Source organism: Hippocampus bargibanti, linkage group LG05, assembly GCF_051943395.1.
Source record: "Hippocampus bargibanti isolate YZ-2025 linkage group LG05, ASM5194339v1, whole genome shotgun sequence".
In the NCBI taxonomy this organism is placed as follows: domain Eukaryota; kingdom Metazoa; phylum Chordata; class Actinopteri; order Syngnathiformes; family Syngnathidae; genus Hippocampus; species Hippocampus bargibanti.
In genome coordinates this window covers 31,011,514-31,038,485 of record NC_142738.1, presented here as the reverse complement: position 1 = coordinate 31,038,485, position 26,972 = coordinate 31,011,514, and the positions used below count along the sequence as shown (strand labels likewise).

At 42.5% G+C, this 26,972-nt stretch overlaps 1 protein-coding gene across 11 annotated transcripts in view; it reads left to right on the top strand.

The window, feature by feature from the left end:
* The first annotated feature begins 1,262 nt into the window (after positions 1–1,262).
* exoc3l1 (exocyst complex component 3 like 1) overlaps positions 1,263–26,972 on the top strand; it is a 41,850-nt gene continuing 16,140 nt past the window's right edge. For 4 of the 11 annotated variants that reach the window (XR_016114903.1, XR_016114904.1, XM_088995721.1 and 1 more), the window contains exons 1-10: positions 1,263–2,163; positions 6,884–7,062; positions 11,793–12,012; positions 14,583–14,795; positions 15,912–16,105; positions 17,471–17,689; positions 17,800–17,870; positions 18,674–18,791; positions 18,956–19,081; positions 24,213–24,313. Coding sequence is in view for 9 of the 11 variants with exons in the window: in XM_088995721.1 (XP_088851847.1) it covers positions 2,121–2,163; positions 6,884–7,062; positions 11,793–12,012; positions 14,583–14,795; positions 15,912–16,105; positions 17,471–17,689; positions 17,800–17,870; positions 18,674–18,791; positions 18,956–19,081; positions 24,213–24,313 (1,484 nt within the window). In the remaining 2 variants the exon portion in view is untranslated. Of the gene's footprint in view, positions 2,164–2,964; positions 3,028–6,883; positions 7,063–11,792; positions 12,013–14,577; positions 14,796–15,911; positions 16,106–17,470; positions 17,690–17,799; positions 17,871–18,673; positions 18,792–18,955; positions 19,082–24,212; positions 24,314–26,972 lie in introns of those variants that run through there. The other 7 variants (XM_088995715.1, XM_088995714.1, XM_088995719.1 and 4 more) reach the window with 7 other exon arrangements.

Here is a 26,972-nt window from a genome sequence, read left to right as displayed (position 1 = left end):
TACCAGCCAATCATTTGTCAAATAACAAGCAGCTTTTTGTGATTGGTCAATGAGGAAGCGATGAGGGTTCAGGGATTTTTGACGCTTTATTTGTATATTTTTTACCAATCAAAACGATGAAACAGAACGTCTTTGTAAATACTGTTTTGTTATTATGTTATTGAAAAAAATGTGTTTTTCCGACACATTTGCATACGCAAAACCAAGAATGAATACATGTGTTGAAGTGAGGTCCATATCTTTTTTTGTCCCTTACCTTTGGAAATTATAAAACACAAACTAATGTACTGGTACATTTATTTTAGATGATTGGATATCACCGACAGCATTTCTCAAATTAAACAGATGACGATAGCGTGCTAAAAACGATTTTGTGTCATGCTCTAAAATTCCCAGATAAGCTAACTGCATATTTCGCAGGGGAGTCTTGGTATCCTCCAAAGAAAGAAATAAAAGATTTTGAATTTCACAAATTATATCATAAAACGGGCTTGGGAACAAAATATGCTGCACATGGAAAAGGAATGGGTTTCCCCAAAAAGTTCACATCAAAGTAATTACATTGAAAACAAGGTCTAGTTCATTTAAAAATATTCTCTCATGCAAGTATTGATTGTTGTTGTGGTTTCTACTGCGACGGTGCTGATCGTGGACAGTGTGAAAGAGGAAAAATAAGTCCATACAAGAACTATCCTGTTTGTGTTTTTGTCAGCTTGCTGAGCACCTCATTGCCATCTCCACCCAATGGGGCTATGGGATGAAGAGGAAATCTAAATCTGGACCACTTCCTGGATGGCATTCCTGACCCGTCCTTGCCTTACCGACATTCTTTTAGTTTTAACATTGGACTGCCTTACACCTCCATTCCTGTTCATGCCTTAAAGGACAACCGACACCATTTTTTTTTCCTAACTGACATCAGAAAAACGTTTTATAGCATCTAAAATACCGAAAACAAGCAGGCTAATATTTTTAGTCAATTGCAAAACACCAATCAAAACGAATTCAAGTGTCCAAAAACGACGCCCCCATGTTCGTGGTGTCACGATAAGACGTTTTACCTTGCTCGAGAATCAAAACAATGGCTTCAGATTCGGAGAAGATGCTTTCTTGTTACTCATCCAGTTATGAATATGATTCAAATAGTTCTGAAGAGGAAAGCATACATATTTGCAATTGATTAAAGACTTTATTCCGTGTCATTTTGAGGGGGGAAATGTAGCACTGAATGTGTGTCATCTGGGGCGGGGGGGGGGATGTAGCATCGAAAAGAGGCAGAAGAGAGCAACAAAGCTCCGTGGAAAGCTCAGTGGAAACGGGCTGATTAATTCCTTACAATTTTTGTCAGTGAACATCAAATAGATGCTCGATGCCACACACAAGGATTCACCATCGCGTTATTTATGTTTTCCTTCTAATTTCGCCATCAACACGGATTAACACGAAGTTTTCAGACCAAACAAAGGACAGCAAAATGCATTGTGTGTCCTTCCTCGGACAGGGGCGTTCCTTCCGTGACGTGACGTCAGGAATTGTCACCAACTCAAAAAACAAGACAAGCGCGAGTCTTAAACGGTAAATATATGTGAAATGTGTGTGTGTGTGTGTGTGTGTGTGTGTGTGTGTGTGTGTGTGTGTGTGTGCGTGTGTGTGCGTGTGTGTGTGTGTGTGTGAATGTGTGTGTGTGTGAAATGTAAATTTCTCCACTGTGAGACTAATAAAGGCATATCCAATCCAATCCAATATAGCTATATGCGGCGGAATCTTTGTAAACTACGCTCAGTAGAAGTCATTTGAACCGATTTTACAAATTATGGACACAACTTGTCCGAAGGCGTCGGTTGTCCTTTAATACTATGCAACAGCTTGCCCACCAGTCTCCCAAATACAGAAAAGCTCCCAGTAGGCTATGATCCCTTTCCCCTGCCCCTCCCTGCCTCTCACCACTATTCTAAATAATTCTCTTCCCCCCGCTGCCCTCGCATCCTGCTTGCCTCTCAGTTGGGAAATATCTGGAGGAGTTGGTCTAGTTTAGAGAAAAAGTAGAATGGGTAAGTCCTATTTCTCCATCCGCCTATTTTGTTTTCCTCATATCTGTTGGGAAGACTTGTGGAATCACAATGTCATCAGAAGATCGTAGGAACGTTGATGGCAAACCAGAAGGTAATGCGAGACAAACGTATACTGTTGTAAAGTAAAAAAATATTTTCCTTTGAAGAGTCAGCAGATAAAAGTCATAGTCAATTCGGATTTCACTTTTAAAGCAGAATCATCCTCAAAGGGAAAAAAGTGGAAGTGGTTGTTGGAAGGATTGAAGTTTGCTTCCTGCAGTTCGCGTGAGTTTCATGGCTTGAGAAAATTCCTCCTAATCACTGTCATCTCTCTCATACTTGAAGTGAATCCTGCTGCCATATCAATCAGGCTATTTGTTTGTACCGTGACACAGTGACACTCTACATCTTTTTGTGTATGGAATTCAAATGTTGTCAAAGCGCTCATGCTCATTCTCTCCAGCCTTCCCCACAGATATACATACGCTGTAAACCAGGATTTCATTTGGATGTTGAGTATATTATAAAACCTCTTAGTGTGAATAAGAATCATTTGTGTGAGAGCCCTGTGATTGACCGGCCCATGTCTGCATTCTCCGTTGTCTTATTAAGATACAGTAAAGTCTCGTTATATCGATATCGGATATATCGATAGTCCCGGTTATATCGATACTATTTCTATGCACGCACGGAGAAAATTACATGCAAACAGGGTCGGATATATCGATAGTCCCGGTTATATCGATATTTTTTCGGACTCCCGAGAATATCGATATAACGAGACTTTACTGTAATTGGGATAAGATCCAGAATCGTGTGATCCTGAACTGTTGACATGATGTGACAGTAGTGGAATTTAAAAAAAGAATTTGTCAACACAAATGCATTCAGATATTTCACCGTGTGTTAACAGAATGGCATCCTGTTGTCACCTAGTCAGGAAATGCTGTTGTTGTGCTGGCTAGGTATCTTGAAAGTAAGTTCTATCATGAATTGCTTTACACGTTCATTGATGAGATTAATTTTGTTGCTCGCGGTTATACTTGGAATGAGTTGGAAGGTTTTCCTTCCATAGCCAAAACCAAGCCTATTCGGTGAATTGAAATGACTAATTTTCAGATAAGTGTTAATACGTCTGTGTAAGCTCTCAGTCGTACAGGAGTGGTCCATCGATGAGAAGGTTTCTTCAGCCGTCATCTGTACAAAAGTGAAGGTTTCGGACGTTTCGCCTCCTATCCAAGAGGCTTCGTCAGCGAACTAAAGTCTGACTGGTCGTATCGGCCCCATTTATATATCCCTAATGTCCAGACATGGTGGCGCCGGACACCGCTATGATAGGTCCCTACTCTCAGGTTGGGGGGCAGAGGACCCCTCCCTGTGGCCCCACTGATTGTTCCTACATTCCTGCCTAACGACTGGCCTATTACCCCCACTCCCACCGGTATCACCTCATCAGCATAACGACCCTCATCAGCATTACGAAAGTTGCCTAACCTGTTTTGCCTAAGCAGGCTATTGTATGAACGATCCAAATTGAACCTCACCCCACCAGACCGGTTTAATGAAGGATTTTGTTGTTTTATAAGAATCGCTTCTTTTACCCCCCTTTCAAACCATCTATGTTCTTTCGCTAAGATTTTAACCTCATTGTCATCAACTGAGTGGTTGCTAGCTTTTAGGTGCAAATGTACTGCCGATTGAGGTCCACTTATATTATCCCTGCGATGTTGATAAAGTCTTTTTTTGAGAATTTGTTGAGTCTCCCCAATGTACTGCTCTTTACAATTTTCATTCTTACACGCACACACGCACGGACACACACATTCCTGTTTCAAATGTTTTTTTGAGGTCCAGATAACTCCTGATAAGGAGTGAGGACCACAAGTTTAGAGAAGAACTAGTGTTCCATTTGAAGACTAAATGTCACCCCATTTTCCACTTCAACTTCTTTAAAAACAAAGCAATAAAAAGTGGACTTGAAACTGAAATTAACAGCAGGACTGAGGTTTCTGAATGGCTACATTCAAAGTCCTCACCCCTGTGTAAATTTGGTTAACTCATCGTTTCAGTTTTTGTGATATGAACTTTTTCATCTCATTAACCACGCACACACACACACACATTCCTGTTTCAATGGTTTTTGTGAGGTCCGGATAACTCCAGATAAGGAGTGAGAATCACCGTTGCTGATAAGTTTAGAGAAGAATGAGTGTTCCATTTGAACACATAAATGTCACCCCATTTCCAACTTCAACTTCTTGAAAAATAAGTTGTCACCTCTCCATGAGTCGTCACCTTACCGTGGTGGAGGGGTTTGTTTGTCCCAATGATCCTAGGAGCTAGGTTGTCTGGGCGTTATGCCCCTGGTAGGGTCACCCATGGCAAACAGGTCCTGGGTGAGGAACCAGACAAAGTACGACTCAGAAGACCCCATATGAAGAAAAACACAAATGGATTTGGTTTTACCTTGCCCGGACGTGGGTCACCGGGCCCCTTTCTGGAGCCAGGCCTGGAGATGGGGCTCGTTGGCGAGCGCCTGGTGGCCGGGCCTACACCCATGGGGCCCGGTCAGGCTCAGCCCGAAGAGGAAACGTGGGTCATAGTTGGGCTTGCCTCCACACACAGCCTGGGTTCCGGTACCATCCCTCTCAAAAGGGGTTGGACTCTCTTCCACTCTGGAGTTGCCCACGGTGAGAGGCAAATAGCAGGTGTCGGCATACTTATTGCCCCCCGGCTCGCCGCCTGTACGTTGGGATTCACCCCGGTAGACGAAAGGGTTGCTTCCCTCCGCCTTCAGGTGGGGGGACGGGTTCTGACTGTGGTCTGTGCATATGCACCAAGCAGCAGTTCAGTCCCCATCCTTTTTGGAGACCTTAGGGCAGGGGTGTCAAACTCATTTCGCATCGCGGGCCACATACGGCCTAGGGAGATGTCAAGTGGGCCGGACCATTAAAATTATACCATACTCTGCTAAAAATAGCAAAAATATCATGTATCTCCTTTGTTTTGGTGTAAAGAACCACAAGAACATTAGGAAAATATTGACATTTAATGAACTATCCTTTTACAAAACATTTCATGAAACACCTCATATTTCCTTAGACAAATGTGCAATTTACATTCACAAATAAGCATTGCAACTGATCCCACTGATTGTACAAAGGCACAAAACTTTAATTGGTACTGAAAAATATAGTAATGCACTTCAAGATTAAATGAGACTTTTAAAGAAAGGGAATTTTTAAACCACTTACACATACGCATATAAAATCTAAATGTAATCCCTGCGTACACCTTGCAAACTAAGGAGAGTGATTTTAAATGTGTAATGAAGAAAGTGTTCACCTGTACATACAATACATACTGAACATTTATGGAGTTGTATGAACAGTAGAATTCCATCACAGAACTTTTGTTTTGAAGCTGCTGACTAACATTAAAGTGTGGTATGGCAGGCTGTGGGTAATGTTGCTGTCGCTGAGGAGTTTGTCAAACTGACGATGGTTCAGACATCTGGACCGGATGCTTGGGCATCTGGTTAGGATGGCCCCAGGACGCCTCCCTGGTGAGGTGTTCCGAGCATGCCCCACTGGCAGGAGACCCCGGGGACGACCCAGGACACGCTGAAGAGACTATGTCTCCCAGCTGGCCTGAGAACGCCTCGGGATCCGCCAGGATGAGCCAGAAGAAGTGGTTGGGGAGAGGGAAGTCTGGGCTTCCCTACTGAAGCTGCTGCCCCCGTGACCCAACCTTGGATAAGCGGCAAAAGATGGACGGACGAGTGAATTTTGTTAAAATATTTTAATTTGTTAATATATTTTAACCATTGTTTTGTCCAAGTAGTTCTGAGAACTATGGTCGGGACTTCGTGCCATACTGTGCGCCGTTGCGTCACTTCTGTCATCACTTTTTTTGTTTCCTAACTGACATCAGAGAAACGTTTGATAGCATCTACAATACGCAAAACATGCAGTATATTTTTAGTCAAATGCGAAACACCAATAAAAATGACTTAAAGTGTCCAAAATCTGAAAAAAAAAATTGAGCTGTGAATTGGGCATTTTCAGAAAGTCCCGCCCCCAGTTTGTGATGTCACACCAAGACGTCTTGCATTGCTGCAGAATCAAAACAATGGCTTCAGATTCGGAGAAGATGCTTTCTTGTTACGCATCCAGCTATGAATATGATTCAAATAGTTCTGACGAGGAAAGTATAAATGTTTGCAATCGATTAAAGAAGGTCTTCCGGGTCATTTTGAGGGATCAAGACTGATGAACTGATGAAAAATGACTGATGAAAAAGTCAATTTCCATTTCAAATGGAGCTCAGGCGCTCCGTTGGAAATGGATTCATTTTTCAGCTTGGAATTTTTGTCAGCGAAAGTCAAAGAGTTGTCTCGGTGTAACATACAACGATTCACCATTACGTTATGGGCTCAAAATGTTGGGTTATTTATGTGTTTTCGTCTAATTTCGCCATCAACACGGATCGACACAAAGTTTTAAGACCAAACAAAGTACCGCAAAATGCATTGACGTGATACAATGTGTCCTTTCTCAGTCAGGGGCGTTCCTTCAGTGAGGACTCGTCACCAACTCAAAAACAAGATTTCGGGAATATTCAATCGAGTCTTAAAACGTAAAATATAGCTATATGCGGTGGAATCTTTGTAAAATACGCTTAGTAGAAGTCATTTGAAGCCATTTTACAAATTAGGGACACAACTTGTCTGGAGGCGTCGGTTGTCCTTTAAGTGGCTTACATTGGTGACTAACAAAAACACTAATTATCACCTGGGAGAAATATAATCGCCATTCTATTATTTTGTACAGATTTCACCATGGCAGTGCCTGATGTTTGGCCCGAAGCGGAGAGGGCAGTGCCTTTGGCCCGGGGAGCTGCACTGAAGTGGGCATCTGTCATTTTCTGTCAACCTGAACATCTGAAACGACTGAGCCAGTATAGAAAGAGCGAGAGTCAGAGAACTGCCTCCATAAATACTAGACTCAAGGTGAATGCAATGGAATGATAACAATAGAATGCAAATACAGGACAGTAGTTAAAAGACAAGCGACACCATTTTTTTGGTTTCCTAACTGACATCAGAAAAATGTTTTATAGCATCTAAAATACCCAAAACAGTATATTTTTAGTCAAATGCAAAAACACCAATAAAAATGACTTAAAGTGTCCCAAAACTGCCACAAAATGAGCTCGGAAATGAAGATACTATTCAGAAAGTCCCGCCCTCTTGTTCGTGACGTCACGCCAGGATACTCCTTCACAAACTGCCTTGCTCCAGAATCACAACAATGGCTTCAGAGAGTTCAGATTCAGAGAAGATGCTTTTTTGTTACTCATCCAGGAATGAATATGATTCAAATAGTTCTGAAGAGGAAAGCATAAAGGTTTGCCATCGATTAAAGTCCTTCCGTATCAATTTGAGCCGTCTGGATTCCAATGTAGCGCCTAGAAAATGCACAAGATCAAAGTCAAAGTCAGCTTTATTGTCAAATATGCTAATATGGTGGACATGCAGCACAGATTAAATTACTGTCCTCTCGGACCCAGCATGCAAGACACTTATAATGACTTTAACAAACATAATAAACATGAAAACACCAATTTGCCCGGAGAGGGGCGCCGCTGCGTGTTCACGCGCCGCCATCTTGGGAAAAACAAAAAAAAACAACAATAACAAATATGACAACACAAAGACACAGAGTCATTCGTTCTTCAGGACTTGCTGTACGCTCTTTGTGATGACATGAAGCAGTTCTAGATGAAAGAGAGGATCAAAGCATCATTTTCACCTGTGGATCAGAGACGTCATGGTGGAATTTGTACATCTACTACAAGCTAAATGTTGAAAGCAAACACGCAGCTGTAGCATCCATTGACGAAAAGACATTTTCTCACATCTCCTGTCCCACATAAATCCGCTTCAATTCCAAGCCGCGACAGTTCCACATACGCATCGGCGCTCTGCGCTGACGCTGCTTTCTTTTTATCGCGGGCTCCTCAAGCCATGCACCCATCGCGCCACAGACTGTCCAACAGCACCGACCTTTCCGCTGAACAAAGCGGGGCTGTGAAGATGCTGCCCATTACAGGCGCAAAAAAAGCACAATGGCCCCTTTGGTGTCCAGCGATGACAGTCAAATGGCTCTGAGATTCCTCCCATTCAAAAACAGTATTGGCATATCCATGCTGCCGAAAGGCGCAACCGCTGAGCGCAGTCTCCTCCTTGATGATTGTTGTGGCCAAAAATGCTAAAAAACAATCTGTATCCATTCCATGTGATGCACAACAACATTAAGTGACAAAAATAAACACAATAACAAGACAAAAACAACAAAAAAGCAAGGCTCATGAGAGCACTTGCTGATGGCTGCTTACTCAGGCGCCACCTTGGGAAAAAAAATAATAATAAAAATAAAAAATGATGGCGCACATGCTCCGTTGGAAATTGGCTGATTTGTCCGCTGGGAATTTGTGTAAACTTACACCTTCTTTATGTGTCCGTGTAAGCTCTGTAACACGCGTAAAGAAGGTCGATGAAAAGGTTTCTTCAGCCGTCATCTGTACTTCTTTGAAGGTGTCGGATGTTTCGCTTCTTATCTCGCCAACTTGAAAGACTTTACAGGAAGTCTGGGCTCACTACTCACAAGGACATGTACGCAACTCACCTTACCCATTACAAGGACTCTATCACCCGTGCAAAATCGCAATATTACTCTGGACTCATTGACTCTAATCCTGGAAACTCACGGATCCTCTTTTCCCTCTATCACAAAATCACACAACCTCCTATCTCTCTCCCCTCACACTTCTATTCCTCTGAGACATGCAACACTCTGCTTATGGTTTTAGTGAAAAATCAACAAAATCCATCAGCACCTCTGGTCCTCTGCCCCCCCCCTCTCCCAGCCTTTCTACTCCTTCCAAACGACTTTCTGCCTTTGAACTCCCCCATTCCTCTATAATCTCAGACATTATCACCAAATCCAAGAACTCCTCCTGTCAACTGGACCCCCTCCCTACTATCCTTATCAAGTCCTGCCTACCCTCTCTTCTCCCATTTATTTCTACCATTATTCACTCCTCATTATCAACTGGAATTGTTCCTATCCCACTCAAAACCGCAGCTGTCACTCCAATCCTGAAAAAACCTGGCTCAGATCCAAACGATTTCAATAACTTTCAATAACGTCCAATTTCCCACCTTCCATTCATCGCCAAAATCCTTGAAAAGACAGTTGTGTCCCAGCTTCACTCACACCTCACTCACAATAACCTTTATGAACAATTCCAGTCTGGTTTCCGCCCCCGCCACAGTACTGAATCGGCTCTCATAAAAATCACGAATGATCTTTTTATGGCAGCCGATGCCGGTTCACTCTCCATCCTCATCCTTCTCGACCTGACCTCAGCTTTTGACACCATTTCCCACCCTATCCTTCTCGACAGACTTTCCACCCTAGGCACCACCCACACCCCACTCCGCTGGTTTCATTCCTATCTCTCTGATCGCTCACAATTCATCCAAATCAACTCGTTCACCTCACGGTCCTCTCCTGTGTCCCATGGTGTGCCTCAAGGGTCTGTCCTGGGGCCACTTCTCTTTATTATCTACCTACTTCCTCTTGGCAATATTTTCCGTAAGTTTGGCATTCACTTTCACTGCTTCGCGGATGACACCCAACTCTACCTCTCCTGCAAACCCGACGCCTCTCTTCCACCTTCATCCCTCTCACTTTGCCTCTCAGAAATTAAATCCTGGCTGTCCCATAACTTTCTCAAGCTGAACAGTGAAAAAACCGAACTTCTCCTTGTCGGTACCAAATCCACCCTCCACAAAACTAACAGCTTCTCTCTCACCGTTGACAGTTCAACCGTGTCCCCCTCCCCTCAGGTCAAGAGTCTGGGTGTCATCCTCGATAGCTCACTATCTTTTCACTCCCATATAAACAACATAACTCGGTCTGCTTATTTTCACCTCCGTAATATTAACCGTCTCCGTCCCTCGCTCACCCCTCACACCACTGCTATCCTTATCCACAGTCTCGTCACCTCCCGCATCGATTATTGCAACACACTTCTCTTCGGTATCAATCAGAAATTTCTCCATAAACTCCAACTCGTGCAAAATTCTTCAGCCCGGATCATCACTAGAACCCTCTCCCCTCCTTTCACCACATCACCCCTGTCCTCCAGCAACTCCACTGGCTACCTGTTAAACATCGTATTGAATTCAAAATACTTCTGTTTACATTCAAAGCCATCCATAACCTTGCCCCTCCCTATCTTTCTGACCTGCTTCAAATCTCCGTTCACTCTCGGTCCCTCAGATCCTCATCCTCCCTTCACCTCTATGTGCCCTCTGCCCGTCTCACCACGATGGGATGCAGAGCTTTCAGCCGCTCTGCTCCCAAACTCTGGAATTCTCTTCCACCCAACATCCGTAATATTGACTCCCTCCCTATTTTCAAGGCTCACCTCAAAACCCACCTGTTTAAAATTGCTTTCAATGTATAGTTCTATCTGCTATTTTATTATGTATCATTTTACTTATGGTTTTATTGTTATGTGCTTTATTTTATTGTTTTTATTGTAAAGTGCCCCTGGGTGTTTTGAAAGGCACTTGAAATAAAATGTATTATTATTATCCAAGATGTTTCTTGGATAAGAAATAATTTCTTGGGAAGATGTTTCTTCCCTATTGTCCAGACATGGCGTTGCCAGACACTGCTGTGATAGGTCCCTGCTCTCAGGTAGGGGGGAGCAGAGGACTACTCCCTGAGGCTCCACTGATTGCTCTTATTGTCTGACTAACGACTGGCTTGATTGCCCCACTTGCTCCGGTATCACCTCATCAGCATTACTAATCCTATGTTGCCTAAGCAGTCTGTTGTACGAACGATCCAAATGGAACCTCCCACCACCATATCGGTTTAGTGAAGCTGTTTTATGAAAATAGCTTCTTTTACTCCCCTTTTACTCCCCTTTCAAATCATCTATTTTCTTTCGCTAAGATTTTAACTTAATTGTCGTCAAATGAGTGGTTGCTAGCTTTTAGGTGCAAATGTACTGCCGATTGAGGTCCACTAGTCCCGACGATGTTGATAATCTTTTTTTTTTGAGAATCTGTTTAGTCTCCCCAATGTATTGCTTTTTACAATTTTCATTCTTACAATATTTTGAATAATTACTTATACTTATACTTTGAAGGCGTCGGACATTTCACTTCTTATCCAAGATGCTTCTTCAGCGACATGTCTGGACAGTAGGGATATAGATATACATATATAGGGCCGAAACTACCAGTAAGACTTTAGTTCGCTGAATCTTGGATAAGAAGCAAAAACACCTTCAAAGAAGTACAGATGACGACTGAAGAAACCTTTTCATCGACCTTCTTGATGTGTGTTACTGCAATTGGCTGCGACCCACAACGATTCACCATCTGCTTTTTTTTCACCATTCAACACTGTGTTTTCAGACGAAATAAAGTACCCAAAATGCATTGTGTGTCGCTTTCTCGGTCAGGGGCGTTCCCTCCACTTCGGGCATCGTCATCAACTCGAAAACGCTACATGCGGTGGAATCTTTGTAAAATACGCGCAGTAGAAGTCATTTGAAGTGATTTTACAAATTATAGATGCAACTTGTCCGGGGGTGTCGGTTGTCTTTTAAGTGTCTTTTTTTTATGTCTCCATTGACCAATAATTATTCCTACAGTTGATGGTCCATTCGTATTTGGAAGAAGTGGACTGGGGTATGGAACATCTCCGAGAGGCACAGGTTGAATTGGACAAGCAATCTCAGACTTTAAAGAAAGTTGAAGCGGATTTCAACAGAAATCAAGATGAAATCAAATCTTTGGAGAGGCTGAGAGAACTGTCAGTCAACCACCGTCAGCTCTTCACCGCTGTCAGTTACTTGCCAAGACTTTACTCTGGTGAGATGTTTTTTTTTTGTAAAAGGCTCTTAGGCACAACACATTGATAACCATTTTGTATTAATATTAAAGGACAACCGACACCACTTTTTTTGTTTCCTAACTGACATCAGAAAAACGTTTTATAGCATCTAAAATACCCCAAAACACACAGGCTCATATTTTTAGTCAAATGCAAAACACCAATAAAAATGACTTAAAGTGTCTAAAAAGTACTTAAATTTGAAACCGGAAGTGGCCAGTTTCAGAAGGTCCCGCCCCCTTGTTCATGATGTCACGCTAAGACGTCTTGCCTTGCTCGAGAATCTCATCAGGTCTCGTCACCAACTCAAAAACAAGACTTCCGGAATATTCAGCGCCAGTCTTAAAATGTAAAATATAGCTGTATGCGGTGGAATCTTTGTAAAATACGCTGGGTAGAAGTCATTTTAAGCCATTTTACAAATTATGGACACAACTTGTCCGGAGGCGTCGGTTGTCCTTTTAATGTTACTGTAATTCGAATTTCTAACCTTCAATTTATCAACATAAACCAAGATGTGAAACACACTACACTTTGAGACTATGGACAAAAGCCAAAATTACAGTGTGTATCCATCCACCTAAAAACATTTTAGGCAAAGTGAGCATTAATATTTCTAAGTAAAATTGTTTTTTTTTAATCCGTTTATTGACTTTCTATGCTGCTTGCTGGGTGAGATGCATGGTCCTAGTGCCTGCCACCTCCCCCAGAACACCCAGAAGGAAAGTCAAGGTGAAAACTTTGCAGGGGGCTTCACCAGCCTGCCACGACTGCGCAGTCCTTCTTTCGATAGCACAGGTGAACTTAGTCGGGCAGGCGACCTCAGTGAGACCCGAGTGGGAGAACGACACTCAGCCATTGCATGCTGAAGTGAGGCTGTAGGTTTCGGAGGGTGTCCACGGCGTGGGACCTGGGCTGGTGAAATGTCCTCACCCGCAACCAAATGAGCTGGTTTGAGCCTGTCTAATGAAACGCACTCCCTTCGACCACCCATATTGAGCACAAAACTCTTTTCACCATATTTGAGTACTCTAAACGGGCCATCATACGTGGTGGCGGGAGGTGGGGATCGTGACGCACAAAGACAAACCAGGCTGACCTATGTGCAGACGTTACAAACACCTTAGGGGTCACAATGGTGAACCGGCACTGGAGTTTGGGGCTCTCCTGGCAAAAAGGGGAAAGAAGGTGCACCTGAAGCTTCAGGCAGAAATTCACCGGGAACGCAGAGTTGCTGACCGAGCACTAACCCTGCCGGAGTGGCGTTAAGGTCTTCTTTCAGGCCGAACGTAACCCGAGCAGGACCCACGGAACATGGTCGACCCAGTTACCATCCAATAGCACGGCCTGTAGCGCAGCTTTAAGTGACCGGTGAAAATGTTCACACAAAACGCGGTCGAATCTTTGAGAAATCGAGACTCAGTTGTGAAGACAACAAGCATTGTCAGTAGTAAAAACAGCAGAAATACTGGAGCGTCACTGCAAACAACGGTGCGTTGTCTGCCATCTTGAACTCTTAAAGGACAACCGACGTCACTTTTTTGTTTCCTAACTGACATCAGAAAAACGTTTTATAGCATCTAAAATACCCAATGATATTTTTAGTCAAATGCAAAACACCAATAAAAATAACTTAGTGTCTAAAAAGTACTTCAAAATGAAACTGGAAGTGGCCAGTTTCAGAAGGTCCCGCCCCCTTGTTCGTGGTGTCACCCCAAGACGTCTTGCCTTGCTGGAGAATCAAAACAATGTCTTCAGATTCGGAAAAGATGCTTTCATGTTACTCAACCAGTTATGAATATGATTCAAATATTTCTGAAGAGGAAAGCATACATGTTTGCAATCGATTAAAGAATTTATTCCCTGTCATTTTGAGGTATTTCGGGGGGGAATGTAGCACCCAAAAGAGGCAGAAGATGGCGACAAAGTCAGTGGAAACGGGCTGATTATTTTCTTCTAATTTTTGTTAGCGGACATCGAATAGATGCAAGGATTCACCATTGCGTTATTTATGTTTTCCTTCTAATTTCGCCATCAACACGAAGTTTTCAGACCAAACAAAGTACCACAAAAAGCATTGACGTGAATGAAAGGACTACTACAATGTGTCCTTTTGCGGTCAGGTGCGTTCCTTCAGTGACGTGACGTGAGGATTCGTCACCAACTCAAAAACTAGACTTCCGGAATATTCAGTGCGAGTCTTAAAACGTAAAATATAGCTATATGTGGTGGAATCTTTGTAAAATACGCTCAGTAGAAGTCATTTGAAGCCATTTTACAAATTATGGACACAACTTGTCCGGAGGCGTCGGTTGTCCTTTAATGAATGGAGCGATAGCTGATGTTCGTATCTTGAATCATTCAATGCGTAAATTCCACATCCCACGTGCCTTTTCCTTCTGTACACAGTAAAATACATCTTTTTGGATCAATTATAGTTACTTATTTCTTACAAATGCATGCATGAGGAAAAGACTAGAAAATGGCATACTTGACCACAATTTAATCATATGCAACCGAGAGTGAAGTACTTTTTTTTTCAGTGCAGTTGGGAGCATGGTTTTGCAAACTGAGCATTTGGTGGAGTCAAGAAAACTCCTGGAAGCCCATGCCTACCTGATGAAACTTGAGCAATGGCAGGATGACATCTTCTGGCAGCTTAAAGGGGCTGCTGGGATGCCAGGAAATGATCTCAACGCTGACGACCAACAGCTGGTGTCTAAATACTTCTCTGGTGTTAGGAGGCTGGGAGAGATTCTGGGTGAGGCGACCTCAACAAACTAACATATACAAGCTGAAGCCACAGGTTCTTTATTTCTTTTTTTGTTGGTGTTTCCGTTGACCATACTAAACCTAGTTTAGTGACCACACATCAAGTTCCTCGTCCAAATAACAAAAGGTAGCATGTCAAGCTATCAAAATCAAAGGCAGCTTTATTGTCCATCCATCCATCCATTTTCTGTACTGCTTATTCCTCATTAGGGTCGCGGGGGGTGCTGGAACCTATCTCAGCCCTATTCGGGCACGAGGCGGGGGACACCCTGAATTGGTTGCCAGCCAACCGCAGGGCACACAAAGATGTACAACAGTCACTGTCACACTCACACCTCGGGACAATTTGGAGTGGTCAATCTGCCTGCCATGCATGTTTTTGGGATGTGGGAGGAAACCGGAGGACCCGGAGAAAACCCACACGGGTCTGGTGAGAACATGCAAACTCCACACAGGGAGGCCGGACAGGGTCTTGAACTCACGACCTCTGCACTGTGAAGCCAGCGTGCTAAACACTTCCCACAAGCTATGATCTAAATGATTGGATTAGCCGTTATTAGTCTCGCAATGGAGAAATGTACATTTCACAGCAGCAGAGTTATGAAAGGAAGAGGAAAGGAAAGGAAGAAGGAGAAAAACAAATACAGGAGCTGATGTAATGGCAGCTACTGTCGTGGCGTAAAAAAATGAAATAACAAATTGTGTGACACAACACAAAAGACACAGACCGTCATTCAATTGTAAGCACTTTCTGCACCCTCTTTGTTGCATGAAGCAGTTCTAGATGTAAGAGGAGAGGATCAAAGCATCATTTTCACCTGTGGATCAGAGACGTCATGGTGGAATGTGCACATCTGCTACAAGCTAAATGTTTAAAGCAAACACGGAGCCGTAGCGTCCATTGATGAAAAGAGATTGTCTGAATATTCAGCGCGAGTCTTAAAACGTAAAATATAGCTATATGCCCTAGAATATTTGTAAAGTAGAAGTCATTTGAAGTGATTTTACAAATTATGGACACAACTTATCCGGAGGCATCGGTTGCCCTTTAAACATTATGCCATTTGCTTTCACCACGATACATTTTCACTTCCATTCACTGCAGGAAAGGAGCTGTGGGAGGTCGTGAGCAATGCCTTGGCTGTGGTTCGCCATAACCCCACATCATTTGTATCGACCGTAAGGATTATAGAGCGCGAAGAGGCTATTGACAGAACTCTGCTTGAGGAACAAGCTGAGTGCAATGCGAGGCCCTTACCGCCTGGACGACCTCGTCACTGGAGAGCATGTTTTTTCAAGGTGTTTCTGCTCTTATTTTTGTTTTTTTTTACAACAATATGATAGAATCTTACGTTCATGAAAATTGAAATAAACATCCAAATCTACCAGTTTCTATGCATCTCGTGGATTGGCCATTTTGCCACTTCACGTCTCGAGAAAATGACTCACCTCTTTTTAAGTTTGGACAGGTGAAATTCGAAAACGGAGTCGCTTTTGGTCATGACAAGACCCTATGATGGTGTTACAAATTTCCTCATATGATACTTCGATGAAAAGGTTTCTTCAGTCATCATCTGTACTTCTTTGAAGGTGTCGGACGTTTCGCTTCTTATCCAAGAGGCTTCTTCAGCCAACTAAAGTCTTACTGGTAGTATCGGGCCTATATATATACAGTAAAGTCTCGTTATATCGATATTCAAGGGAGTCAGAAAAAATATCGATATAACCGGGACTATCGATATATCCGACCCTGTTTGCATGTAATTTTCTCCGTGCGTGCATAGAAATAGTATCGATATAACCGGGACTATCGATATATCCGATATCGATATAACGAGACTTTACTGTATATATATATATATATATATATATATATATATATATATATATATATATATATATATATATATATATATATATATATATATATATATATATATATATCTCCCTACTGTCCAGACATGGCGGTGCCAGACTGCTATGATAGGTCCCTGCTCTCAGGTCCCTGCCCTGAGAGGACTACTCCCTGCGACTCTACCTATTGTCCTGATTAACGACTGGCCTGATTGCCCCATTTGCTCAGGTATCACTGTTGGAATCTAATTCCTGTTTCTCTTCTGGTTCGGAGTTCAACGGAGTTTTATGGTGAACAGAAAAGACTACTTTATTCTAGTAAAACAATAGAAGCACATTTCTCGTTAGAGCGGGAAAGCCAAGAGCACAAAGCCCGCCCCTTCAACCTAGTTTAACTCACACAGCCGCGATCTGTTGTCCAATCAGCTACGGACAAGTGTTGGGAGAAGATTAGACTGAAATTTGATACTTGTCACTTGTTAACTAAGCTACATACATCCATATAGACTAAACTAAACATGAAATAACACATGATGTTTACGGATGTGTATAAAAACAAAACATCAATCACCTTATCAGCATTGCTCCTCCTATGTTGCCTCAGCAGGCTGTTGTACGAACGATCCAAATTGAACCTCGCACCACCATGTCAGTTTAGTGAAGCATCTTGGATAAGAAGCGAAACATCCGACACCTTCAAAGAAGTACAGATGACGGCTGAAGAAACCTTTTCATCGATGGACCACTCCTGTACGACTGCGAGTTTACACAGACGTAGATGAATTAATCTTTGGATTTCATCCTTTTTAGGTACTCGAGGAGGCGGTGACTGCTCGATTTCGAGGTGTTTTTTTCCTTCACTTACAGGGCCAGGGTTTAGCCAAGCACCTCTCGAACCTGCAGCATGCACTCATGGCTGATCTGGCCACAGTACGCCACTTGTTGGAGCCCTGTGTTCCACCACATTACTACCTAACCAGAGCCTACCTTAGAACGAGTCACCACTGTTTACATGCTCATTTGACACAGGTAAGCTATTTCCTCAGTTGACCCAATTGACAGCAATTACGGTAATTGTTTCCCGATTACTGTCGCAATAAACAAAATACTGTCCTAATACAGTATTTTTTGTTGTGTAGGTTAGCAATTGGGACATGGAGAGTGGTGATATTTTTGCTGTGCTGAACTGGGTACTACATGTCTATAACAGGTGAGGTTCAATCATTTCCACAGACCGTGTATTACATACAATATCTATCTGTTTGTCTGTATAAACGACATGATCGCTCTGACAATGACTTAGGCCAACCTATGTTCCAAGCAAACAACTATGTTGTGTATGTTTTCTGATTTTCATCTTTAGTTTAAGTTCATGGGTTCAATATAAACCAGAAAATTATAGAGTTTTGCCATCCACTTTAGCTTTTTTTTTAACTTAAAAAAGGCTACGATCCTAATCAAGTTTTTTAATGCTGATGAAACCGGCCACTCCATTCCATCAAGGCGTCAACGACCATCACAAAGGTAAATAAAATGACGTTATTATGCAGTACAATTTATTTATTTAATTATAATACCATAGCACATTTATTATACATAAAATAATGTATATTATGTGTACTTTTAAGGCTTAGAAAATTAGGAAGTAGAAAATTATGTTTTATGGGTACCTGGGAACGGATTATTCTCATTTTAATTGTTTCCTGTGGGAAATTATTTTTTGGGATAGACACTTTTCGCCTTACACACTCTGTCTGGTAACCAATTAAATTCATAAGCCAGGGTATCACTGTATATATACAGGATATACTGCTGTGAAATGTACATTTCTCCATATAAACCTCTGTACTGTGAGGCGGACATACAAGTCAGTTGACCTCTGTAGCATCTTCTCCTGCTCCCATTGACCTAAAATTTGAGATTTTGTGTTTTGAAATTTGAAAATGCCCTTAGTTTAACCCACTGGAGGATATGCTGAAAACTCTAGCTTTGACAAACTCTTTGCTTTGGCAGCTCTGAAATGATGGGGCATCCAGACCTGCTCTATGAAATGAAAGGTGAACCGCTTGAACCTCTGATTTCTTCTGAAGGATTAGCGCAACTTCAAAACAAATATGTTACAAGCGTTCAGGTGAGTAGATGAAACACGTTCACAAAATCAATTGTCTTATCAATCAAATGAAATACCAACATTAAAATATTCACTTGTGTGTATATATAGCAGACACCTTCCTTTTTCAATAAAATCTACGATCGGAGCCTCTCATATGTTTCTGGTTGTTCTTTTGACTGTAGAAGAGTATGTCTGAATGGATGCAAAAAGCTCTGCAGGTGGAGGTGCAAGACTGGCAAAGGGACCAAGAGCCAGATTCAGACCATGAAGGTTTCTACCAGACCTGCCTACCAACCATCATCATTCAGGTAAATTACTTTTACTTAGAATTGACTTTTACTGTGTGACTTTTTTACAGTATGAAATTTGGCAAATTTCTGTTGACCATTTTCAAGCTATTTCAGCGATAATTATGATGATTTCTTTCTCCAACAATGTTTATTATGCTAAAACATGGAAGAGGTTGATTTACATTCGAGGCCTGTATCCTGCACGATAGAAAACTTGGTCTCAACAGATACTCAATGGTAGTCCAATACAATCGTGAAAAGAGAGAAATGGAACACAAAGAGTAGGAACTTTGAATGTAGGAACAAGGACAGGAAAAGGTAGAGACCTGGTTGATATGATGCAGAGAAGGACGGTAGACATACTACGTGTCCAGGAGACCAGGTGGAAAGGGAGCAAGGATAGAAGCTTAGGGTCAGGGTTTAAGTTGTTGTATCTTGGTGAAGACAGAAAGAGAAATGGAGTTGGGGTTATCTTAAAAGAGGAGCTTGTTAGGAATGTCTTAGAAGTAAAAAGAGTATCAGATAGAATGATGAATCTGAAGCTAGAAATTGAAGGTGTGATGTTCAATGTTGTTTGTGGGTATGCCCCACAAGTAGGATGTGAGCTGGCGGAGAAGGAGAAATTTTGGTTGGACTTTGATGAAGTCATACAGAACATCCAGAGAAGTGAGAGGGTTGTAATTGGTGGAGACTTCAATGGACATGTTGGCGCAGGAAACAAAGATGATGAGGAGGGGATGGGCAGCTTTGGACTCCAGATGAGGAACGCTGAAGGACAGATCGTGGTTGACTTTGCTAAGAGGATGCAAATGGCTATTGTGAATACTTTCTTTCAGAATAGACAGGAACATAGGGTGACCTATAAGATTGGAGGCTGGAGTACACAGGTAGACTACATCTTGCATCAACAGCGCCATCTCTCCCGGCAAATTGGCATTTTCATGTTTATTATGTTTGTTAAAGTCATTCTAAGTGCCTTGCATGCTGGGTCCGAGAGGACAGTAATTTCATCTGTGCTGTATGTCATGCATATTAGCATATTTGACAATAAAGCTGATTTTGACTTTTGACTTTGACGCAAAGTAGTGGTTGGTGAGAGTGTAGCTAAACAGCATGGGTTGGTGGCATGTAGGATGACACTGGTAGTGAGGAAGATGAAGAAACCAAAGGCTGAAGTGAGGACAAAATGGTGGAAGTTGAAAAACGAAAGTGTTGCACAACTTTTAGGAAGGAGTTAAGACAATCACTGGGTGGGTAAGAGGTCCTTCCAGATGGGGAGGTGCAGGAGTGTATACAGAGAAAGAGGTTAGCAAAGAAGAAGTGGGACACTGAGAGGACGGAAGTGAGTAGGCAAAGGCCAAACAAGTGGCCTATGATGTCTTGTATGCTAGGCTGGACAGCAAGGAAGGCGAGACTGATCTTTACAGGCTGGCGAGACAGAGAGACAAAGATGGTATACCTGCAGCAGGTTAGGGTGATAAAGGATAGAGATAGCAATGTATTAACACGTGCCAGTAGTGTGTAGGAAAGATGGTAAGAGGACTTTGAAGAAGTGATGAATGAGGAAAATGAGAAGGAACAAAGAGTAGAAGACGTGACTGTTGTGGACCAAGACGTAGCAAGCATTAGCAAGAATGAAGTGAGGAGGGCGCTGAAGAGGATGAATGGTGGAAAGGGACTCGGGCCTGATGATTTACCAATCGAGGTATGGAAGTGTCTAGGAGAGGTGGCAATGGTGTTCTTGACTGGGTTGTTCAACAAGATCTTCGATGGTGAGCAGATGCCTAAATAATGGAGACGAAGTGAACTGGTGCCCATTTTTAAGACCAAGGGAGATGTGCAGAGTTGTAATCACTACAGAGGAATAAAGTTGATGAGCCATACAATGAAACTATGGGAAAGAGTTGTTGAAGCTAGACTAAGAGCAGAAGTGAACATTTGTGAGCAGCAGTATGGCTTCATGCCAAAAAAGAGTACGACAGATGCAGTGTTGGCTTTAAGAATGCTGATAGAGAAGTACAGAGAAGGTCAGAAGGAATTGCATTGTGTCTTTGTAGATCTGGAGAAAGCGTACAACAGGGTGTCCAGAGAAGAGCTGTGGTATTGCATGAGGAAGTCTGGAGTGACAGAAAAGTATGTCAGAGCAGTGCAAGACATGTATCATGACTGTAAGACAGTTGTGAGGTGTGCGGTCGGTGTGACGGACGAATTCAAGGTGGAGGTGGGACTCCACCAGGGGTCAGCTCTGAGCCCCTTCTTATTTGCTATGGTAATAGACTGACAAGACGATGTCAGACAAGAATCTCCTTTACACTTTAAGTCATTTTATTGGTGTTTTGCATTTGAATAAAAATATCATAATGCGTGTTTTGGGTATTTTAGATGCTATAAAACGGTTTTCTGATGCCAGTTAGGAAACAAAAAAGTGATGTCGGTTGTCCTTTAAGGATTTTTTTTAATTAAGGATGTACGTACCACAAATGCTCCCTTGCTACAAGCCACGTGAACTCCTCTTTCCGCGATGCTTTTAATAATGATACATTGATTTCTAAGCGCCTTTCAAAACTCTCAAGGACCCTTTACAGTCACGGTATAATGTACGTTTACATTTTGTAGTGTCATAAATTTTGTTAGTTTCTTTTGAATCTTGATTCTGTGGCTGAGGTTCTGTGCGTCTATTTTGGAAAATGATAGGCAAATGCACGACCTTATAACGCTCGGGAAAGTCCTGATGCACAAAGCAGGCTTCTGATTGGCTGCTGTGCCGAGTATGCAAATTGACAAATGAACCGAAATTCCAACATTTCCAAACCGAACAAAGATCACCACAAAGTTTTCAGACCAAACAAAGTACCGCATAATGCATTGAGGAGATGAAAGGACTGCTACAATGTGTCGCTTTCTCGGTCAGGGGCGTTCCAAACGTGACATCACATGGGGATCGTCATCAACTCAAAAACAAGACTTCCTGAATATTCAGCGCAAGTCCTAAAACGTAAAATATAATAGCGACATGCGGTGGAATCTTTCTAAAATACGCTCAGTAGAAGTCATTTGAAGTGATTTTACAAATTATGGACACCACTTGTCTGAGGGCGTCGGTTGTCCTTTAGGTCTCGACATGATAGCTTGACGACCATAACTTTTCGCATTCCCTGTTCCAAACACCATCAATTCAATGCCTGCTTTCATATGAATGGATAATCAATAGGATCCCTGATCCACTGCTGAAAAGGATGTTTTGATCCTCTCCTCTTTCATCTAGAACTGCTTCATGTTACAAAGAGGGTACAGCGAATGCTGAAGAATGAATGACTCTGTGTCTTTGTGTTGTCATATTATTTGTTACTTTTTTTTTTGTTCTTTTGACTTCAAGATGGCACCCCGAGAGTAGCTGCCTTTCTAGCAGCTCCTGTATTTTGTTTTTCTACTTCTTACTTTCCTTTCCTCTTCCTTTCATAACTTTGTTGCTGTGAAATCTAAATATCTCCACTGCGAGAGGAATAAAGGTACATCCAATCCAATCCAATCCAATCCTATAGGCTGAAGCCAGAAGAGCAGCCATCTTGAGTTGTTACTGTCACAGACTACAGTCATCAGTGGATTTTTTTTTACGCTACAATGTCTGCATGATATATTGAGTCTCTAAATTTACTGTTTGCATGGACAATTCAGAGTACAGTGGGACCTTGGCTGACGCAATTAATTGGTTCCCAGACAGAGTGTGTAAGGCGAAAAGTGTGGATCCCAAAAATTAATTTCCCATTGGAAACCATTAAAATGAGAATAATCCGTTCCCAGGTCTCCATAAAATATATTTTTTAACTAAATAAACCTTAAAACTACAAACAATATACCTTATTCTATGTATAATAAATGTGCTATTGTGTTGTAATGAAGGAAATAAACTGTACTGTAAAATAAAGTCGTTTTATTTACCTTTTTGATGGTGGTTGATGGCTTGATGGAATGGTGTTCAGACTTCTGTGTTATGAAAGTCCGGTTAGGCATCTTTTTCCAAAAAAGGCCGGTCTCATCTGCATTAAATACTTGCTGAGGAACGTAGCCTTCTTCTTTCACCATTTCGAAGAATGATCCCATGTATCAATAAACGGCGAACGTCCAGGTTTGCCGCATGACGATATCAGAGTGAATTAGCCGTGCTTTCTCGGATATAATTGCTTTATTCACACTGTCGCTGGCTACCTGCTTTTCGTTCATCCAAATTTTCAGAGGTTTTTCAACCACTTCTATTGCCCGAGACCGTTGCTTTGACAGCACCTTTAGCAACACATGCAACTTAGCATATTGGTACTGGGCTGTTAAATCAGACAAATGCACACATTGTTCGTGTTTCTCAATGATCTCCTTCTTCTCCTCGACTGTATTTTTTTTTGTGTCTTCTTCGGCTGAACACGAGCCTGTTGTTGAGTCTTTTTCAGTCCCATAACAGCAAAAGTATCTGTAAAAAAATCTGTGAAGAGGATCGACGTGGGCACTCAGAGAAAGGGGGTGTGGAAAGGTAGGCTGGCTGGGGCGCTGTTCGGTCGTGTGGTGTTCTTCTGTCAAAGATTACTCCGCCAGCCATGGTGGGGCGGCGCTCCATGTGTATCCCGAAAAGTAGTGCGTATTCCAAGATCTAATTGTCATAAATTTAATGTACGAAAACCGAAAAATTCGTAAGGTAAGGTGTTCGTAAATCGAGGCCCCACTGTATATTAGCTCAGTATCATGACTTGTTACTGAGAGATCTTAAATTGAACTCTTGTAGCTAATGTCTCGAGGGGGTATGCTTTCATTTCACTGTTGATGGTTCTGACAGGAGGATGCAAACAAATCTTCGAGTAGCACTCGAAGATTCACAAGATTCACATACCTTGTGAAGTGAAAATTTGATACTGTGTTCTTACTGAAGAAATATGTATACAACCTTTCTCCAAATATGTATTGGTAGAAAGGTATGCCATATGCAATTGACTTTTTTCCATGTACAGGTGGAGAGAAAATAATGTGTAAATGTCATGTTTGACAGACTTAAGGGGGTTCCAGTGCCGTATTTTTTTTCATACATTTTTTGGAAGCAGTTCATGTGGTGTGACCAACAGGAGTGGAGTGATGTGTCAATGAATTCTATTTGTCTCTATGATAGATGTTGGAGGAAAATGCCCGGGTGGCCCTCTTGATTAGTGAACCCCTCAGAAACCAAACAATCCAAATGGGGCTCTATGAGATGGAGAACCTTCTCAACAGGTTTGTTGTTTTCATGTTCATGGATCCCTTTCTCATGCAAATTTCATGCTATTTTTTTCTCAGCTGTGGCACATGCAAAAGTATTGAAATAGGAATTCGTCTGTGTAAGCGCTCAGTCGTACAGTGGTGGTCCATCGATGAAAAGGTTTCTTCAGCCGTCATCTGTACTTCTTTGAAGGTGTCGGACGTTTCGCTTCTTATCCAAGATTCAGCGAACTAATGTCTTACTGGTAGTTTCGGCCCTATATATATATATATATATATATATATATATATATATATATATATATATATATATATATATATATATATATATATATATATATATATATATATATATATATATATATATATATATATACAGTAAAGTCTCGTTATATCGATATTCAAGGGAGTCCGAAAAAATATCGATATAACCGGGACCATCGATATATCCGACCCTGTTTGCATGTAGTTTTCTCCGTGCGTGCATAGAAATAGTATCGATATAACCGAGTCTATCGATATATCCGATATCGATATAACGAGACTTTACTGTATTTTAAATAAAAATAACTAATCACGCGTCCCGGTCCGGCCTCCCTGTGTGGAGTTTGCATGTTCTCCCCGGACCCGCGTGGGTTTTCTCCGGGTCCTCCGGTTTCCTCCCACACTCCAAAAACATGCTTGGCAGGCAGATTGACCACTCCAAATTGTCCCTAGGTGTGAGTGTGAGAGTGACTGTTGTATGTCTTTGTGTGCCCTGCGATTGGCTGGCAACCAATTCAGGGTGTCCCCCGCCTTGTGCCCGAAGACTGCTGAGATAGGCTCCAGCAACCCCCGCGACCCTAATGAGGAATAAGCGGTACGGAAAATGAGATGAGAGATGAGATATATATATATATATATATATCCCTACTGTCCAGACATGTCGCTGAAGAAGCATCTTGGATAAGAAGCGAAATGTCCGACACATTCAAAGAAGTACAGATGACGGCTGAAGACACCTTTTCATCGATGAAATAGGAATGTCGATTCCTTATTTTTTTCTGATTATATTTGGGTGAACATTAAAAGATGAGCAGCCCAGTAGTCAGGTCCATTGCACGTCAACTTCACAGTGCAGAGGTACTACTATAACAAGAATAAACTGTGATAAGAACATGAAAGAAGAACATCCTGAATGTTTTAGAGAATTGCACTATGGTCATAAATTGTGAGTAAGGCCAATAATCTGACACTGGCATCACAGTCAGCAAAATTGTCCACATCAGGCCCATATCGGAGCATTGAATAACCAGATCCGGCCCGACTCTGGCCCAATGCCGGGCCAGAACAGGCTCCTGGTTTCAGCCTTAATTCAACCTTTACTGGAATTTGACGCTTTTTTTTTTTCAGTCAAAAACAATTGTTGTAAAAAATATTTTATTGTCATAATTTGTGAACCTCACATACACTAGAAAACTGTACTTTTCTTTATTTAACAGTGAACACAAGAATCCAAACCGGGAAGCTTATTGTTCTGGAACTGCAATTCTCTATCCATTAGATAGTTGTCGTCTCCATGCCCTCTTTTCACCATCCAGTGCAAGATGTAGCCATCTTTTGATTGTGACATCGATTTCCTGGTCTCTGGCACAACATGCTAGGCTGTAGGTCTCATCGCGGCTGTAAGAACTGTAGGAAAACACAAATGGACAGTGTGTCTGTGTAAGCTCTCAGTCGTACATGTCACGTCCACTCGAGGCGTATTGGCAAGACCCGAGGGACGACGGAAGGGTCTCGTCGTATTTGGCTTCTGCGGGGCTGAGCCGGCGGGAGAAAAAGGCGCATGGGCGAAGTTTCTGGTCGGTAGCGGAGCGCTGGGACAGGACAGCCCCCGCTCCGGACTCGGATGCGTCGACCTCGACCGTGAATGCGAGGTCCGGGTCGGGATGACGTAGGACTGGGGGGTTGGAAAAGGCTTGACGAAGGCGGTTGAACGCCCCCTCCTGGATGTGAGGTTGGTGAGGGGGAGTGCCTTCTGACTATAACCGCGGACAAAGCGGCGGTAGAAATTGGCAAACCCCAGAAACCATTGGAGCTGCTTGCGCGTCTTCGGGTGGGCCACTCTACCACCGCTTTGGTCTTGGCGAGGTCGGCCCTGAGCTGCCGCTGCTCCACGACGAACCCCAGAAAAGACAGAGAGCGGACATGGAACTCGCACTTCTCTGCTTTCACGGAGAGCCGGTTTTGCAGGAGCCGCGCCAGGACCCGTCGGACGTGCTGCCAGTGTTGTTCTGCCGATTTAGAAAAAATAAGTATGTCATCTAAGTAGACAAAGACAAACCCGTTGATAAAGTCCCTGAGCACATCATTGATGAGGTTCTGAAATACGGCGGGAGCGTTGGTGAGTCCGAACGGCATCACCAAATATTCAAAATGTCCTAATGGAGTGTTGAATGCGGTTTTCCACTCGTCCCCCTCTTTGATGCGGATCAAGTGATAAGCACTTCGCAGGTCAAGTTTGAAGAAGATGGTAGCTGATTGAAGCGGCGCGAAGGCTGAATCCATGAGGGGGAGAGGATATTTATTGCGGATGGTGATGTCGTTCAGACCCCGATAATCGATGCACGGACGCAGGGATCCATCTTTTTTGTCAATAAAGAAGAACCCCGCGTCGAGCGGATAACGCGAGGGT